This window comes from Zonotrichia albicollis, chromosome 2 (genome assembly GCF_047830755.1).
Source record: "Zonotrichia albicollis isolate bZonAlb1 chromosome 2, bZonAlb1.hap1, whole genome shotgun sequence".
Lineage (NCBI taxonomy): Eukaryota > Metazoa > Chordata > Aves > Passeriformes > Passerellidae > Zonotrichia > Zonotrichia albicollis.
The window spans coordinates 89,964,349-89,980,829 of record NC_133820.1 but is presented as its reverse complement, the minus strand read 5'-3'; the positions used below and the strand labels follow the sequence as shown (position 1 = coordinate 89,980,829).

The 16,481-nt window shown below is 43.0% G+C and overlaps 1 protein-coding gene across 5 annotated transcripts in view; it reads right to left on the bottom strand.

The window, feature by feature from the left end:
• The window catches only part of FARP1 (FERM, ARH/RhoGEF and pleckstrin domain protein 1), a 207,937-nt gene that overhangs the window by 11,828 nt on the left and 179,628 nt on the right, over positions 1–16,481 (bottom strand). For 4 of the 5 annotated variants that reach the window (XM_005493217.4, XM_005493218.4, XM_005493219.4 and 1 more), the window contains 8 exons: positions 12,968–13,049; positions 10,094–10,331; positions 7,893–8,023; positions 4,812–4,880; positions 2,770–2,859; positions 1,594–1,676; positions 1,142–1,254; positions 483–646 (listed from right to left, as the gene is read on the bottom strand). In XM_005493217.4, coding sequence (XP_005493274.2) covers positions 483–646; positions 1,142–1,254; positions 1,594–1,676; positions 2,770–2,859; positions 4,812–4,880; positions 7,893–8,023; positions 10,094–10,331; positions 12,968–13,049 — 970 coding nt within the window. The remainder of the gene's footprint in view (positions 1–482; positions 647–1,141; positions 1,255–1,593; positions 1,677–2,769; positions 2,860–4,811; positions 4,881–7,892; positions 8,024–10,093; positions 10,332–12,967; positions 13,050–16,481) is intronic. The other variant, XM_074535642.1, reaches the window with a different exon arrangement.

The window sequence follows — 16,481 nt, the reverse complement described above, 5'->3', positions numbered from 1 at the left end:
TGGAAAATGGAAATAAAGAAAAAGCAGATGAGACTGAGCAATGAGACAAGGTTCCAGAAAAGATGGCTAGGTAAAGAAAGTAAGTTAGTAATACACATAATTGAAACTCTGGCTGCAGCAGCTAAAGACAATATCCTTTCCGCTCGAGCAATGACTTAATGCCTCTGTAACTGAAAGCATTAAGACAGTTTGAACTGCTGTACATTCTGAAGGCCATCAGCTTTTTTTTTTTTTACAGTTGCTTCTATGAAAATTACTGCTCTAACTGATTGTGCAGAGGTGCACTACAGGAGCAGATCTGTGCTGCTTGAGTGACGGTTCATGCCATGGTTTGGGAATACAGGAGGCAGGTTAATAACCGTGCCTGGAACTTCCCAGGAGGAGACAAGGGAACAGTGTACTTGTTAAAGGAGGAGCAAAAAGGAAATTGTCATTGAAAAGCGAGTCTGGAGCTGCAGTTCAGGTGGTTCTGAGGCAGATACCTCCACAGCAATACTAAAGTCGATCATTGAAACACTGGTATTTCTGTGCCAGCAGACGTGCACCGTAGTGTTGCCACGGTGGGGTGACTGACGTTCGAGTGAGGTGCGGGATGCACTGAGGTCGTCCTCAGATTCCTGGTCTACAGTAGTTTCATCAGGAGACTCTATGAAATGCAGGGAAAAAGCATCTTTCTTCCTCTATGCAACAACATATATAATTGGAAAAATTAAACAAATCAATTCTGTCCGCAGTATTGTGAACTAATTTTAAAACACCATTTTAGAAATAGTTTTGTGCAGACTTTAAATAGATTATTATATTTTATATATTTAATTTGTGTCTCTGCAAGTGTTAGAATTAAAGGCTAACTGCCATGCTTTGTTGGTGTTTTTAATACCTTCCAAGGACAGGCACTGCCCAAATAGTTCCTGGAACCATTATGCTTAAGTCACTTCTCTATTCAATGAAACTTTTTGCTAACTTCAACAAGAACATTAAAATGGCACAAATCTCAATATATCTATACATATATATGTGTATAAATCAACTTCAAATGTCTCAGTTTGATTTGTGGCCAGCACTTCTCACCACTTTGCTTAGAAGCAGCCACCAATCATACTGACAAAAGTGAATAAAACCTACTCTGGCATTTACTTACTATTGTCAGGTGGGCTGCTTGCCAGTAACTCTGGGGCAGGGCCACTGCTTTTCTCTGCCAGGTCTATTGCCATCTGGATGTCCTCAGTCCATTTGTCCATTTCAGCACGGGAACTAACAATGAAAATTCAGGTTTTATTCACTTTCATACAAGCTGAAAGCAAACTCTAAGAAACAGACACAAGCTGAGCTTATTTGAAACTGAAATAAATAAATTCAGACACAAGATGCTACATTTTTCTCCCTGATTACTTAGTTTTGGTTCCAGCTTGCACAATTGCTACTCTATTGTGTCCCATCCACTTTTTTCTTAACAACTGGCTTTCAGGAAAGAATATACCTTTGAGAAGATGGTTTTAGGAGCAAATACAAACAAAATGATGCCTCTCTGTCCCACTGTGACAGCTGCAGAGAAATACAACTCACATGTGGACTTTGTCTCCACTGAATTACCTTGCAGCAACAACGATGGACTGGTGTTGACCTCGTAGTGTCAGGCAGTGAGGAACTCCCCATTCCTCCTCACTCTCCTCCATCTGAGAGGTAAAAGGCCAAATGCAGTCAGATTGCAGGAAGTACACATTTCTTAAGGTGAAACAGTGAACTGAATGAGCTCTTAACATCGGGGAAAAGAAAATAGGAGAAATGCTCACAAACAAATTTGAGGTAGGTATTGAGGAAAAAAACAGTGCCTTGCAAGCTGGAAAAACAGTAAGTTCTGCAACAACATCTTGAACCAAAAGCATGACTTTGTCTGCTTTGTGTCCAAGAAAATAGCAGTATTTTTATCAGAAGAGTGATTTATTGTACGAAAGAGTGTGTTAAATGCTGGGAGTGCTCTGGGAGCTGTAGCATAGCACAGTTCTGCTGAGAGCAAGTCCAGGCCAAATGGCCACCAACCACTGAGTAGATTCCTTGAAATGCTAGGTAAAACTTGAAACCTTGCAAATGTTTAGAGAAAATCAATTACTGTGGTAGTGACAATTTTTCAATTCTCAGGAGAACAGCAAAGAATTGATACCAAACAGTAAGAAGTTCCATTGAAAATAATGGAGGGAATGAAATCTTTTTGAAATCAGCAAAAATATTTTTGGAACAACACAAGAAGAAGTAAATAGGTGCTATTGGCTTGAAATGGCTGTTTTCCAGAAGAATTGCAACAAGAGCTCCAAATAACATTTTGCTGCCAGATTCCCACTACTTTGGCTTTAAGATACAGAACTGAAAACATTAGGAAATGTATTTTTAACAGAAATTAGATTGTTGCTACTGTTTACTTGTCTTGCGTGCATCTATAATGAATTGGGGATGAATTACTTCTAAGAATCATGTTCAAGAAGTCTGTACTGTGAGGAAGCAGCCCTCAAAAATGCATTTTCCTGTTTATGGAAAGCTCAAATTCTTTGTATTACACATAATCTTTGTATTACACACAAAAAATGAGGGGGCTCACTTTGCTATGTGATGACCTCTGTGCAGAAGGCTGCAGGAACAGATGCCGAACCCAAGAGATTTAGAGAACACCTCCCTTTGCTGCTGTTTTCAGCCCAGCAGAAATCCATCAAGCAATTAAATGGGACCACAAATGGCCACTTAAGCATGAATCCCTTAAGCTCTCACAATACTTACTGTCATGCCATACAGTGGAAGATGCCCATGGACTTTAAACTGATTGGATGCTGTCAGGCCTCTACTTGTGTACAACAGGATATCATTAAACTGAAAAGCAAGGATAAGCATCATTAGAATGGTGTTGGCTGGCATGTATGTATGTGAAAAAAAAATTAAAAGAGAACAGTGAATACAGGAAAGTTGAATATTTATATGGCAGTCCTAATTCATTAATCCAAAATACTGGCTTCCACAATATTCCACTACCTAGTGTTAGCACTTGTTATCTTCCCTGCCCTCCTTTCTGGCTAGGTTTAGGAATGTTTCCATAATTTTCCACTGGATATTTTTTGATGCCTTCTAATGTTCCCTTTGTGATCTCTGGGTCAGAACTACCAAGCCACAACAGTGGTGAAACAGAGCAGTACATTTCATACATTTCACACTCTGCTGCACTTTGAAGCTGTGGAAGGTGTGTCCTTCACCAGTGTTTTCTCCTGCTTTGAGAGAAAAGATAGTTAAACCTGCCCAAGAGGTGTGTCCAACTCAGCCCTTGTAAACAGAGTGCCTGTCTTCTACTCCCCATATTAAGAAGGAAGCTGGGAGACCTTTTTCCAGGTAGATGGTTTCATGTTAAAAATACCAAAGTGAAGAGACCGAAAATCTCAATTTGTAGAGCTTCCTGCAGGTAACAACAGCTGTCCAAAGCATGTCAGATGTCTGCCTGCATTTTGTTGCCATAAAATGAACCGAATATTTTCACTGGGCCACCTGGGTCAAAGGGTGTTTTTCTCAAACCAGATGGTTACATCAAGAAAATCACACTCTGTGGTGTGAAACAGAGCTCTTGCCACAGACCTCTACAATGCAGCAGCAGCAATTCATGAAACTTTGTGGATCAGCCACTAGAGGGGGATTTAATTATGCCAATGATTATATGTGCATTTGGAATCTCACAGTACTGACCTGGGATTTTACCTCCAAATAGATTCTGGTGCTTAAAACAGGTAAAAGATTTCTTTGACAGTAAAAGCAACTGACTTGAGAGTCTAGTTCTCAGATTTTTTCATGTTTATAACCAAGGCATCATCTAGTATCTGTTGGTATGCAAGAAAACAGGCACCGTATTCATTGAGGCTTCCTCTTCAGTGCCTTTAAAGGCAGAGGATAATCCTACTCAGGTAGATTTATCAGGTTATATCTTTGGCTTATTTAAAAGATTAAATGTCAAACACCTTGTAAAATCTAGCACACCCACAAGCTTTTCTACACAGCCACTGCCTTCACCTTTAGCACACAAGGAGCCAAAGAAGCATTCTTCTGCCACACTGCACTGACTCTTCAGGGGTTTGTGTACTAAAAAATCTGTGCACCCTGCTGGGTGTCCCAAGGCCTCAGCACCAAGGGCACAACAGCAGTAACAGCAGGAGCTGTGAGCAAATCAGCTGGCTGGGAAGAAAAGAGAGGAGGACTCTTTTTATCCAGTGGACTCTTGTGGATCAGAGAGTGAGTGGGATCACCATAACATCAAAGTGGTGGGAGGAGACAAACCTCCCTAGTACAAAACTTGCAAAATGCATCTCCAAGTACAGGCAGATCCATCAACATGCTGGGAACTTGTGTTGGAACTGGATGATTTATGGAAAAATTTGGTTCTGTGATGTGTTCTGAGAGCATTATATGAATTATTGTTCATATCACCAGGAGTCACTCTATCTTTTCTGAATAAGATCACTATCCCATGTGGTGCCACTTTTCATTTTGTAATGATGCTGCTTTTATTTAAGACAAGGTGCAAGGAGGTATTATTTTATCATTATATTCACACTGTCATATCAAAAATAGTTTTCTCTTTGTAAGAAGCAGTTACAAAGAGAAGATTGGATTTGAACAGAAATGTAAGTTCTTAACAACCAGCTGCACGGGTGATGTACTATGTTAATTTAAATAAGGCTGTTTAAAATACTTACTGTAATTCAAAATTCAAGTCTAACAGTTATGTCTAGTAGATGTCCAGAGTTACATTTCATTGTACAAAGAAAAATCGTCTTCTTGCTTACCAGAAAAAACATCCGTTGCTGTAAACCTTTTCCAGACAACTTACTAAGACTGCCCAGCCTAATAAACTCCTGTGGGAAACAAATACAAGACAAAAATTTATCTTCTGCAGAAATTATGATTTTTTTTTTAGTATATAAACAGAAATATGACTTCTTGGTCATACAAATGACTTGACTCTCAGTGACCAAGACTTTTAATTTTATTAAATATGTTAGAAATCTAATTTATAGGATAATTCCTGTTTGTAAGTGTCTTTAGGATAAACTCCTTTCATTCATATTAAGAAAATTCAGGTAAGCAAAATTGTTTTTACCTGACAATAACTCCTTCAGACAGCCCCCTCTTTCCCCAGTTTTTAATGAGTATTTTTCACAGCACAAATAACATAAAAACTAATGATATATATGTGTTCTTGGTTAGCCACTGGTAATTTTCTGTGGTGCATATGGCACACACTGCTCTCATTCACTGCAGTGTAAAACCAGCTACACAACATCACCACTAGCAGCAAAGAAAGACATTTGTCTGGCAGTATGAGTTATCCCAGCACCATCCATGTCATATAATACAGCACATTAATCCAAACCACAGTGTTTCAGAATGTTTAGGGATGGAAACAGAGGAAAAGTAGCACATCTAAAATTTCAAAATGCTGGATTTCCTATGTTTACTGTGAACTATGCAGCAACTCACTCTTATATTTCTCTGAAAGCCATGAAAATACAATTTTTCTGTCACTCCCTCCAGCTTCTGCTAAGAGGTTCATATTTATTTATTACAGTCTTTCGAAGGTCATTCTACTCATAACTGCGGATGTAAAAACCTGTATAAAGCACTTAACCACCTGCATTTAGGAATGAATTGGCTCAGATCAACCTTTTCAGAGAAACACTACAAATGCCTTAGGCTTGCTTTGGTGTGTCCAGTCCCCACACCTGCACTGCCTGGGGGCTGAAGGGTGGAAAAGTGGCTAGAGGTGTTTATCCCTGTGCCACAGTGGGCTCCTGGAAGCTGCTGTTGGCCACCAAGGAGTACTGATCACAACTGGGGCCATGTGGTAGCACCCAAGGGTCCCAGGCAGGCTCAGCACCAGCACGGCCAGCGGTGGGGGCTCATGGATGCAGCTGCAGGTCACTGCCACCTGCAAGGACAGCCAGCCATGGGGGTTCTCCTGTGCAGCACAGGAACCAGCTCAGCAGCACCAGACATCCTGCTCTGGACAGCCTGCAGAGGATGGGGTTACAGTGGCATTTGCCTCCCAGCCCTGCCTGCACCAGGGCAGGGACTTGAGTCAGAGCCAGAAGAACAGCCAACGGCTGGAAGCAGCAACAGCCTGGGCATGTGCCAGAGCGTGGTGGCCAATGCTTCTTGTCTTGGCAGGGAAACAACTTCTGCCCCCCATCTGCCTTTTCCTTGAACTTCCTAGGACAGGAAGACTGCTCAGACTTTAAATAGACTAGGGTAGCAGAAAACACCCGATGACAGCGTTTAATTTCATGTGATAGAGAGATGCAGAGGCTGTGAAATGTCCTGAGGGACTTGCCAAGGATGTGAACAGTCTGTGGATCACTAGAGAGAAACATGAGCTGTGGCAGCTGCTTGGAGACAGGGAAAAGGTAAAGGGAGGGAGTGGGGAACAGCCACAAATGCAGAAATACCTGTGCTCAGCACTGCCTTCCCAATGGCACATCAAACTCAATGCAAGCTCTGGTTTTGTGTATTACACACAGAAGTCAAGGGACTGGGAAGGAAACTACTTCAGCAAGAGACAACTGTCAAGTTTGCACACACAGATACATGTGCCTAAGAAAATAAAAAAGGCTACAAATATTACAGTGTGGTTCATTTGTTCTGAAATGAGCTTTTGATTTTAAAAAGGCATGATAAGTAAGAAGGAGATGTTGGTATTCTTATGGCACAATTAAAAGTGTTTACTTAGGGCAACACTGTCTCAAAAATTATTGCCTAATGTTACAGTTAGACTGAAGAGACTGCTCCTCCCCAGAGCCATGAGTTTCAAAGCAAGGCATGGTGAAAGGGCTGAAGTTCTTCCAGCACAAATGCCTTACTCCCCTTTAATCTATCAAGCTCTAGCATCAGGGGCTGGGAAAAGAAAATAAGGGCAGGAAGAAGAAATGTGCAACTGCTCAAGCTCTGAATGCTGTGATAAATGCTACACTTTTACTGCCTCTGTGATAAAAGATGTTTGGAATTGCCTAAAACAGTACAGATCCATACAAAAGACAAAACTTTAAAAGTCAATAAAAAGGTAATAAAGAGGATTGCCTTTTCCTACTTTAAAGGTGCTGTTTTCTACGGTGTGCTGGTTTTGGCTGGGGTAAAATTAATTTTCTTCATCATGGCTGGTATGGGGCTGTATTCTGGATTTGTGCTGGGCACAAGTAGCTGAACACAGGGTTGGTGATAAAGAGATGTTTTTGTTATTGCTGAGCAGGGCTTACACAGAGCCAAGGCCTTTTCTGCTTTCCCTACAGCCACACTGGTGAGGGAGCTGGAGGTGCATGTGAACCTGGAGGAGTCACAGCAAGGACAGGTGGCTCAAACTGACCAAAGGGACATTCCAGACCATGTGACATCGTGCTCAGTATATACAGTGGGGGGATGAAGAAGGAAGGGGGAACATTTGAGGTGATGGTGTTTGTCTTCCCAAGTCCCCATTACACCTGCCCTGCTCTCCTGGGATGGCTGAACACCTGCCTGCTCTTGGCAAGCAGTGAATTAATTCCTTGTTTTGCTTTGCTTGTGTGCATGGCTTCTGCTTTCCTCGTTAAACTGTCTTTATCTCAACCCATGACTTCTCTTGATTGCTTTCACCCTTCTGACTCTCCACCTGGTCCTGCTGTTGGGGCAGTGAGCAAGCAGCTGTGTGGATCTTGGCTGCTGGCTGGGGTTAAATGATGACATTTGGCATTATTGTGTTTACATCTGAGAGGTTTTGGTGACAGAAACAGGTTCAAATGATAAAAGGGAATTTCACAGGTGCCCTAATAAACAGGTTTTGAAAACATACCTAATGATTTGAAATGGTATCAAATCTTAATCACAACTCTGTTACTCACCCTTCCGGGGATCACCAGATTGTCCATGCCTATCAAGTCTTTCTTCAGTTCATGCAGCTTCTGGAAGTTCTCCATCTTTATCATATTGCCATGGAGCTGAGCCACCATTTCAGAAATCTCAGCCAAAGCAGCTAGATGGACAAATCCATAAAGTGCTCATTAAAAATTTACAAGAATGTTCAAGAAGAAATATGGCTTTTGCCAGCAGTACCCAGATCATGAACCCTCTTGTGCTACTCTTCTCCTCTACAGCATAAAGCTACCCAGGCAGACTAAAACCCACACAAACTCTAGACACCATCTTATGCAGTGGATGGGATGGAGTGTTGTGAAGAACAGACAGTCTACCTCCCAAAAATTTGCCCTGTTTTAGCCAATCCAGAGCACCAACAAATGGATTCTCATAAAGGACTTAAATTCCTACAACTCTGATCAATCTAGGTATGTTCTTTGTGCTTCAAAAAAATGCATTTTCCCCCCTGCTTGCAGCACACTGGGTCAGGTCCATATTTGAAAAGAGCAGGAAATGGCAGTGTCACTTATTTCATCATTTCAGATGGCAAACACCTGAAATGATACAATCTTGGGGTTTGTTCTCAGTCCCATCAACGGGAACAGCTAAAGGGCTGCACACCACTGAGTGACATCATGGCTCTGCTCCATTCTCTCCAGGGACACCACCCTGTGCCATCATGTGTGGGAGCACACCTGGCTGGGTGGGCAGGCTCTGAATGGGCCAAAGACATGGGCTGGCAGTGCCAGGAGAGCAGCTACAGCCATTTGTGTTAAAAACCCACAGTCCATGAACGGCAACAGTGGCTCCATCTTCCTTCATCATTGCTCAGTACACAGTTCACCCACCTGCTAGTGGGAGACATGCTCTCTTCTGGGATTAAATTCACTTTTTTTTTTTTGCTTCCTTTAGACTCTGACCTTTAAAAAGAGTCTGCAAACACTTAAGTAAGAAACTGATCCCAGAGTGATGGGGTCTCTAAGTCACAATGCACAATGTTGTCTTATTTTCACCTGTGAAACCTATGTTCATATCCATTTCAAAAGTGAAGCAGGAATCAGCCTGCTACACTCTCTGGGGAGAGGAGAATGGACACATTCAGGGAGAGGAGAATGGATGCATCATCCTCACACCCCAGCCTTGGCTGAAAGACATGCAGGGACTACTCACTGCCTTCTCTGAGATCATTCAGGGAGCAGAGAGATTTTGGCCAGCACCTGTGTCACACAGCCCCCAGTGTCCCACAGGCCCCAGTGTCACACAGGCCCCAGTGTCACACAGCCCTCAGTGTCACACGGCCCTCAGTGTCACACAGCCCTCAGTGTCACAGGCCTCTGTGGCATTTCCTACTGCCACAGGTCAGGTGGCTCTGCATTCCCTGCACTGCCTGCTGGGGGTCTCATCCCAGAGAATCTGAGGGAGCTCAGCTCACATGTTATGCCTGGAGCAGTTGTGCTGAGCACTGCTCCCTGCCCGAGTTCTTCCATGGATCTGCAGCAATGCACCAAAGATAATGGACACACGGGTGTGAGGGGTGGATGCAAAGGGGAAGAAGAACAAACCCTCAGAAGGAAATGGCAGGCAGTGAGTTCAGGCTACAGGAGGGCAATTTCTTCATGTTTGGGAAAAAAAAAAAAAACAAAACAACCCTAAATCCAAAACCAACCCATGCTGGCTGCTTTGAGCTCCTGAAACAAATCATGGAAATGATAACAGAGCAAACTGTATTCTTGGAAAAGAAGACAAATAACACTGAAAGATATAATAACAGCATCCCTACTGGGTCAGACCAAGAGTTCACCTGGGCTAGTATTTTGTGTTATTAGAGGATCTCTAGGGAAAGCTAGGAACAACAGAAGCACATATGCTATGTTCCCTGTGCTCTCTCCAACCTTCCAACTGTTTTCAGTTCAAGAGGCTTCCCGAACATGCTGTCATTTCTGTGTGTTTAATAACCCCCAGCAGAATTCTATTCCAAGCACCTGTCCAGACTGTGGCACAATGTGTATAGAAGAACATCCTTCTGTTAATCCTACTGCTTATGGTGCTCTGAGTGGTGGATTTTGCAACTCAATCCTCTTTTTATGTAGGCTTAAAAAAAATGTTTTCCTTTCCTCCAGCCATACACCTCTAATGGATTTGCATGTCATTCCCAGCTCCAGGAACTGATGTCTTTTCTCTTTCTTACCTCTCGAATCCCTGAAGTCCATGTGGCTTGGAGGGTAGTGCTTGCAAAGCCTCTCCATTATCTGCTTGTAGTGCATAAGCCTGTGTAAAGGCCTGAGGAGGAAGGTATTGAGAGGCAAATAGCAGACTTTCTGTAGCTCAAAATCTCTGCAGAAGGTCTCCAGCTTGCGGGAGTTCCTGATCCCATTCTCCAGCTCCATTAAAATCTCATTGTGCTTTCGCAGGTGAATTGTCAGTTGCTTTTATGCATGAAAGAAAAGAGGAGGCTCTTAACAATCACTGAAAGACATGACTCAGCCCATACCTAATCCAATAACACATCCAACTAGCACAGCAGTGGGGATTTTGCAAACAAAATTGCTGTACAACACAATGGTTCTGATATTCACTTGCCAAGGAGAAAAGGCATTACTCATTTGAAGTAGACACCCCCACCCCCCCTGCATTCCCAGGAAAACTAACGCACATAATTCAACAAAACTCTCTTATCAGTGAGGAATTCAAAGGCAAGGAGATAACATGAACACAGATCATGCAAGTAGGTGCAATAGAGACAGCCAAAAATTGTGAATGAGATTTTCTAAAAGGATGAAGGGATTTAGATGCCCCAGTTGCTCTTTGGTGATTTTGGGGAACAGAGATGCAGGTAAATGGACTTCTGGCTTCTGCTCTCCTCTTATTAATGAGAAGTTGCATCTCTTGGGAAACTCAACAAACACAAAACCAGAGGTGTTGCCTGACAGAAATGGGTATGTTACAAGCTCTTCATCCTTAGACTACATCCTCTTCTCCTTAGTGCAGTCTCTAAATAATCCCAGTGGCAGCAGGGGAGCTGCACACCAGCAATGAATGAGGTTTGCATTAAATATGTAATTCCATTTATGTCTCAGTATCACAGGTATTCACAACTCCCCCTTAAAACAATTCAGCAGTATTTTTTTAAACAATTTATACAGGGAATTAGTTGTATTTTGAAAAAGGTAAACTGGTTCTTCAGGATGTACAGAGCTTCTCTGAGCAGCCAACTGAACATTTCCAGTAAAGAGTAGAATATTATGCAGCAGCAAAAAGAAATTGAATGCATAAATTGAATGGACTTGAGAAGAAATTCTGTCTTAATCTGAAGTTTGTGCTTTTTGACACATTTCCAGTCAACTCTCTCTCTCCTGTGATTTGTGACATGTTTACCAGAAACATACCTTCCCTAGAGCCAAGCTGCTTCCTCCACACACTGCATATTCATTTTACAAGTCTGTAACTCAGGAAAAGATACAGCAGACCCTCTGGGCTGCCACAGAGACTGCCCATTAATTACTTTTCTTAACTTCTTTCCTATATTAATTAAACACGTAGCATCAGTTTGCAGATCTTTTAACAGGTCTCATGATAAATAAGTACAGTTTTTACTAACTTTATTTCTGTTTCTTGCGCAGTAAGTTAAACTAGCTTTTGTCTCTTTACCTATCAGTTGATCAGTGGTGGTGGATCTCAAACCAAATGTAATGGGAAAGGGAAAATGGGAAAGGGGAAAGCACGCTGCCAGGTCTAAGTTACGGTGAGGACTGTACACTTAAACTAGTGGCCCAGAAGGACCTGCAGACAGCAAAGGAGACACAATTTCATGTTGCAAGATACCAAGAGCAGAGACAAAGTCTGTCTGAAGCTCTCTGGTACTCTAAAAACAGTTTGTGAAGAGCTGCATCCTTCTTGAGAGCAGAGATGGTGGTAGAAAAGTCTCCTCTGCATTTCTTGCACTGCATGTGAATTACATCTTGAGGGGGAAAAGCAGTTCCTGGCTAAGTACACTGCAGAGAGAGAGAGAGTGAGGCTGCCTTATTGGTGACAAGGCTGGCTGTGTTGGGGATGGGAACTGGAGCTTTCTGTGCTCCCTTTTTTTGCTCTGCCGTGCAATTGCTTGTGCGTCACTTCGCTCTCCGCGTCTCTCTCCGTCCTTCTGAAAGACAAAGCGAGTCCTAGCCAGCATCTCGGGAGAGCTGTAATGATTAAAGTGCCCTTTCCTCCAGCCAAGGACTCAAGGCTGCTCCATTTACTAACTGCAGAATGCCCAAGTGGCCATCCCCAAGGAAAGATTTATCGAGAGTTCAGTATCACTCGCAGAGCTGCGTGCTGAAGGTGAAATGCCGCGTTCTGCCCCACACCGACCTGCAGGTGTGGATGCATTACAGCAAGGGGAGCTTGCATCCACACTGTACACACCTGTAGAGCTTTCACATGCCCCTGCATTCCATGCTGTTTTCCCAGTAACACAGAGCACTGAGAATACTGCTCTGGCCAGACTAAGAACACTTGCAAATTCTGCCGAATATTACACCTGGATTTATGGTTCATATGTGCATTTTTACTTCTAGTTTTAAAGGCTTCAGAGGCAACTATTCTCATGATTCAAAAACCTTTCACCTAACTTGGCACTGTAGTGAACAAGTATAACTTTTCCAAGTCAAATCAATACCCAGCTTATGGTGACTAATCCTGCAACATCTTAACGTGAATATTTGCATGAAAAAAATAGGCACACAGCATTTGAACAGTCTCTTCAGCCACACAAATTCCAATGCTTTGCCTTCTTATTTGAAGGAAAAAATAACCGGAAATGAAATACTCCTGAACTTTTGTGTTTGCTGCTTCTGTTTTTAGGAGAGTGGAGGAAAGCGGCTGGACAATTTAAAATCAGCTTGCAATTCTGAAATCCCAGGGAAATCCACCAAATGCTTGCTACGTCATCAAAGGAAACTTTCATAGCATGAGCCTTGATTAGAATTGGCAAAACCAGCACAAGAGGCAACATCATAAGAAAATGAAAAGCATGCTGAAGTTAATCCGTGTCAAAGCTTAGCACTTATAGGATCATTCCTACCTTCATACTCTGAATGTTCTTCAGCATAACATCTCCGATTCTTTGGTAATCTCCTTTAATGTGAGCATTAGAGCGGCCTTCCCTGTCAGCAACAGAAATGCCACACACTTCAGTCATCCAATAAAACTGCATAATCACTTATAAGCACTGAAACTCAATAGCTCATTTCCTTTAAAATCCTGACCCCCATGCTCCTTTGCTCAGAAGCTTGTGAGGAATCTTCCTGGCAGACTGTAATTCCCAGGTACAGTACACCCTTAACCCAGCCTGCCTTTCACTTCTGACAACAGAGAGGGCAGGCACTTAACAGAAGGATTAGACTTTTAAGGAAAATTGCTAGCACTTTTGAACACACCAGAGAAGGCTGGAAATGGTTTGGGAAAAAGAAGGCATCAGAGTCCCATGAGAATATGTGACCTTAGAGCAGGAGGTTAATTCTGCTCAGATACAATGGCTGAACCCCAGAACAGGACCTGGGGGTGTTCTTCTTCTGAAGAGTTTTCTGCTTGTGCAAGGGACAGTGGGGCCAAAAAAAAAAAAATCCACCCAGCATCTGGCTTTGACTCATAAGTGTTTACATATTGGCAGGAATTTCCATTCAGTATTTCACTTATGGTATTACAAATGCAAAGTGCTGCCTCCCACCCAGCCAGATGCACTTTGGGGAGTGCAGCACTTGGGAGCAACACTGCTCCTGATAAAAAAGATATTCCTGTATCTAAATAATCCATGTGTGAGACACGCAAGGATACCATGCTGTGAGTGAAACCAAACAACCAAACATGTGCTTTTTGAAAACACAGGAGGAAAGATCATGACTGTAAGAACTAGTGACAGACCTGTTCCAACTAAGCTATGCTGTCAAAAGAAAATCACTAGGGGTGTGTAGGGAGAAGCACTGTTCCCCTCCCCTTTCCAAGAGACTCCATTGATAAACAAGGGATTACTCCATGTTCATTTGAACATCACCCAGTTTCATAGGTTGTCTTTAATAATTTCCTATTGTGTGTTTTCCTAGTGTGTAAACACTCACATGCCTATTTAGGCAAGGAAAATCAGTACTCAACAAGATTTTTAATGTTTTTTTTTTCTGAACCCAAAGGTTACACTGGGATAGGAAGTTGGGTTGTGTCAGTGGTAATTTTAATTACTATCACTATTTTGCAAAACCATTATGTCATATAAACACTGCCATAGTCAAATCATGCCCGATCAATGTCTAAACTGAAAGTACAATTTCTGTCTTCAGGAAGCCTCCGTCTGTCAAACCATCTTCACTCTGTGCTGTTCCTTAATCCTCCCTTCCCCCATGACACACCCATCCAGCAGCTCCCCCTCTGAGATTTCCTGACAGGTTATAAATAAAACCTTCCAGCTAAAGCTCTGCTCCAAGTGGTGCAGATCCAAGTGCCCCTGACTAAAAACCAGAACCATTGGGAGCCCCAGGCAGCAGCTCCACCCTGGCAGGGAGCAAGGGAAAGCCACCCTGCACCCAGGAAGCCAGCAGGCAGCATCCCCTCCCAAATGGTTCATGTTGGGTCTCTACACACAAGCTCAGAAGTGTCACAGCCAGATGAAATTGTGCTGCTGCCAGCAGTGGTGTGGTATTCAGCAATTATCTCTACAAGAATTCTTGCTTTATGCGTTATTCTCTCATTCTCTGGCACTACCTGGATCCCTTTCCATGTGTCTACATTTGATTTAATCTAATGGACTTTGGCAGTTTTGTACCTTTTTGAGTATGAAATGTAGAGCTATCTACTTACTGCCAAGATAAACATTAAGTCCATCATCACAGACTGGTTTTTCTAAACAGACACAGCTTTTCTGACCTGAAGGCTACAATACAGATTGGCTGGAATACACAGTGCAAATGTCTTATCTACTAGCTGCCTATTGGAGGCTGAGCCCAAGCCTACCGAAGTCACAGTGAGTGCTTCCAACAGCTAATAATTAATTAGCTGGGATTTAATTATTCCCAGCTAATTAATGGGAACTGGGGGCTGCTCATGGAACAGTCAGGTCCTTATTTCCTAAAAGCTGACCTGCTGGATCCTCTTCAGCACCACCAGCACCGAGTGCTTGCACAGCATCTCACCACATCAGGAGGAATAGGCCCCCTTCACCAGCATCAGCCACTGACTTCTAGGGCTTTCAAAACTTACTTTGCACCTTGGCAGAGTGACCGAGACAGAGAGAAGGGGGTCCCCAGAAGCAACAGCCCCAGCCAGCTCCAGCTGTTGGCTGAGCAGTGAGGAGCTGAATGCTACCAGAGCCCTCAGCCCAGGCTGACAGAGATGACCTGGGCAGCACACAGATGCATCCTGCTGGAAGAAATAAACCCTGGCTTTTCTTAGGAGAAAATACAGAAATGTGATGGCTGCATACTGCTCCGTGTTCCAGACACTCTTCTTGCTTTAGTTATTAATTTCCAGGCAAATGAATTTCCCTTGCAAAGGAGATGACTTCCCCACTGGAGATGGTGCACAGGCATGCAGGCTGTGATGTGGACAGAGAGGCAGGGAGAGCTGAAACTGGGCATGAGGGAACATGAGAGCTCCCCATCTGCCTCCTAAAACCCAACCTCCACTCTACCCCAGCTCCATGCTGGCACCCCAGAGCAAACCCCAAGCCACACTGCCATCTTCCCCAGCTCTTCAACATGCAAATCCCAAGAAAACAAGGAACACCAAGAAAACAGCATCCAAATACACAGAATATAAAAATGAAACCCAAACACACAACATATCAGATGATGTCTTGCTGCTGCAACAGCCCAAAGCACGGGAGCACAAAGGAGAGTTCTCCCTGTGGTGTATGTTTTGAATAACAACACTCAGCTTGCTGAGAGGGAAGAAGCTGCTCATTTGTTGTGCATCAATGGCTAAATTGTTCTTCTTACTCCTTGTTTTCACGGGTCACTGTTTGAACATGGTATCTATCTGCCACTGACAAGGGAAAAAACTCAGGGCTTAGGGTCTCACAGCTTTTCATCAGGAGCTGATTTATGGTGCCCATCTCCACAGAAGATGCAGGAGCAGCTTCCCCCATGCATAATGTGCCCTTACTCCACTGACATTGTGGGGAGGTCTGAAGCCACTAAAAATCATGTTAAAAAGTGAGGATGTTATTGGTCGTTGTAAGATCATTTCCATTTTTATCCAAGTAGTCCCTTCCTTTTTACAGCAATGCAAGTGTACAACAGCAAGAAAAGAGAAGACTGGCTTATGCCTGGCAAGAAATTCAGACACTACCTTATATATATTACTCCAAGCAGGCACCAGCTGGACTTACAGGGATTACACAAGCCGCCCTGTCAGATTTTCTAATTACATGATGTTTTTAGTGTATACAATTGAGAACATAATAGAAGGAAATCTCAAGTCAGCCCATACCCTCAATCAGAAGGTATTCAATGGGGATGGTGGAAAGGCAAAAAAGAGAAAGATAGCTCAATAAAGATTTTTTTGAGGCAAACACAGAAGTCTTTGATTGCAGCCCTTGAATTGCAGCC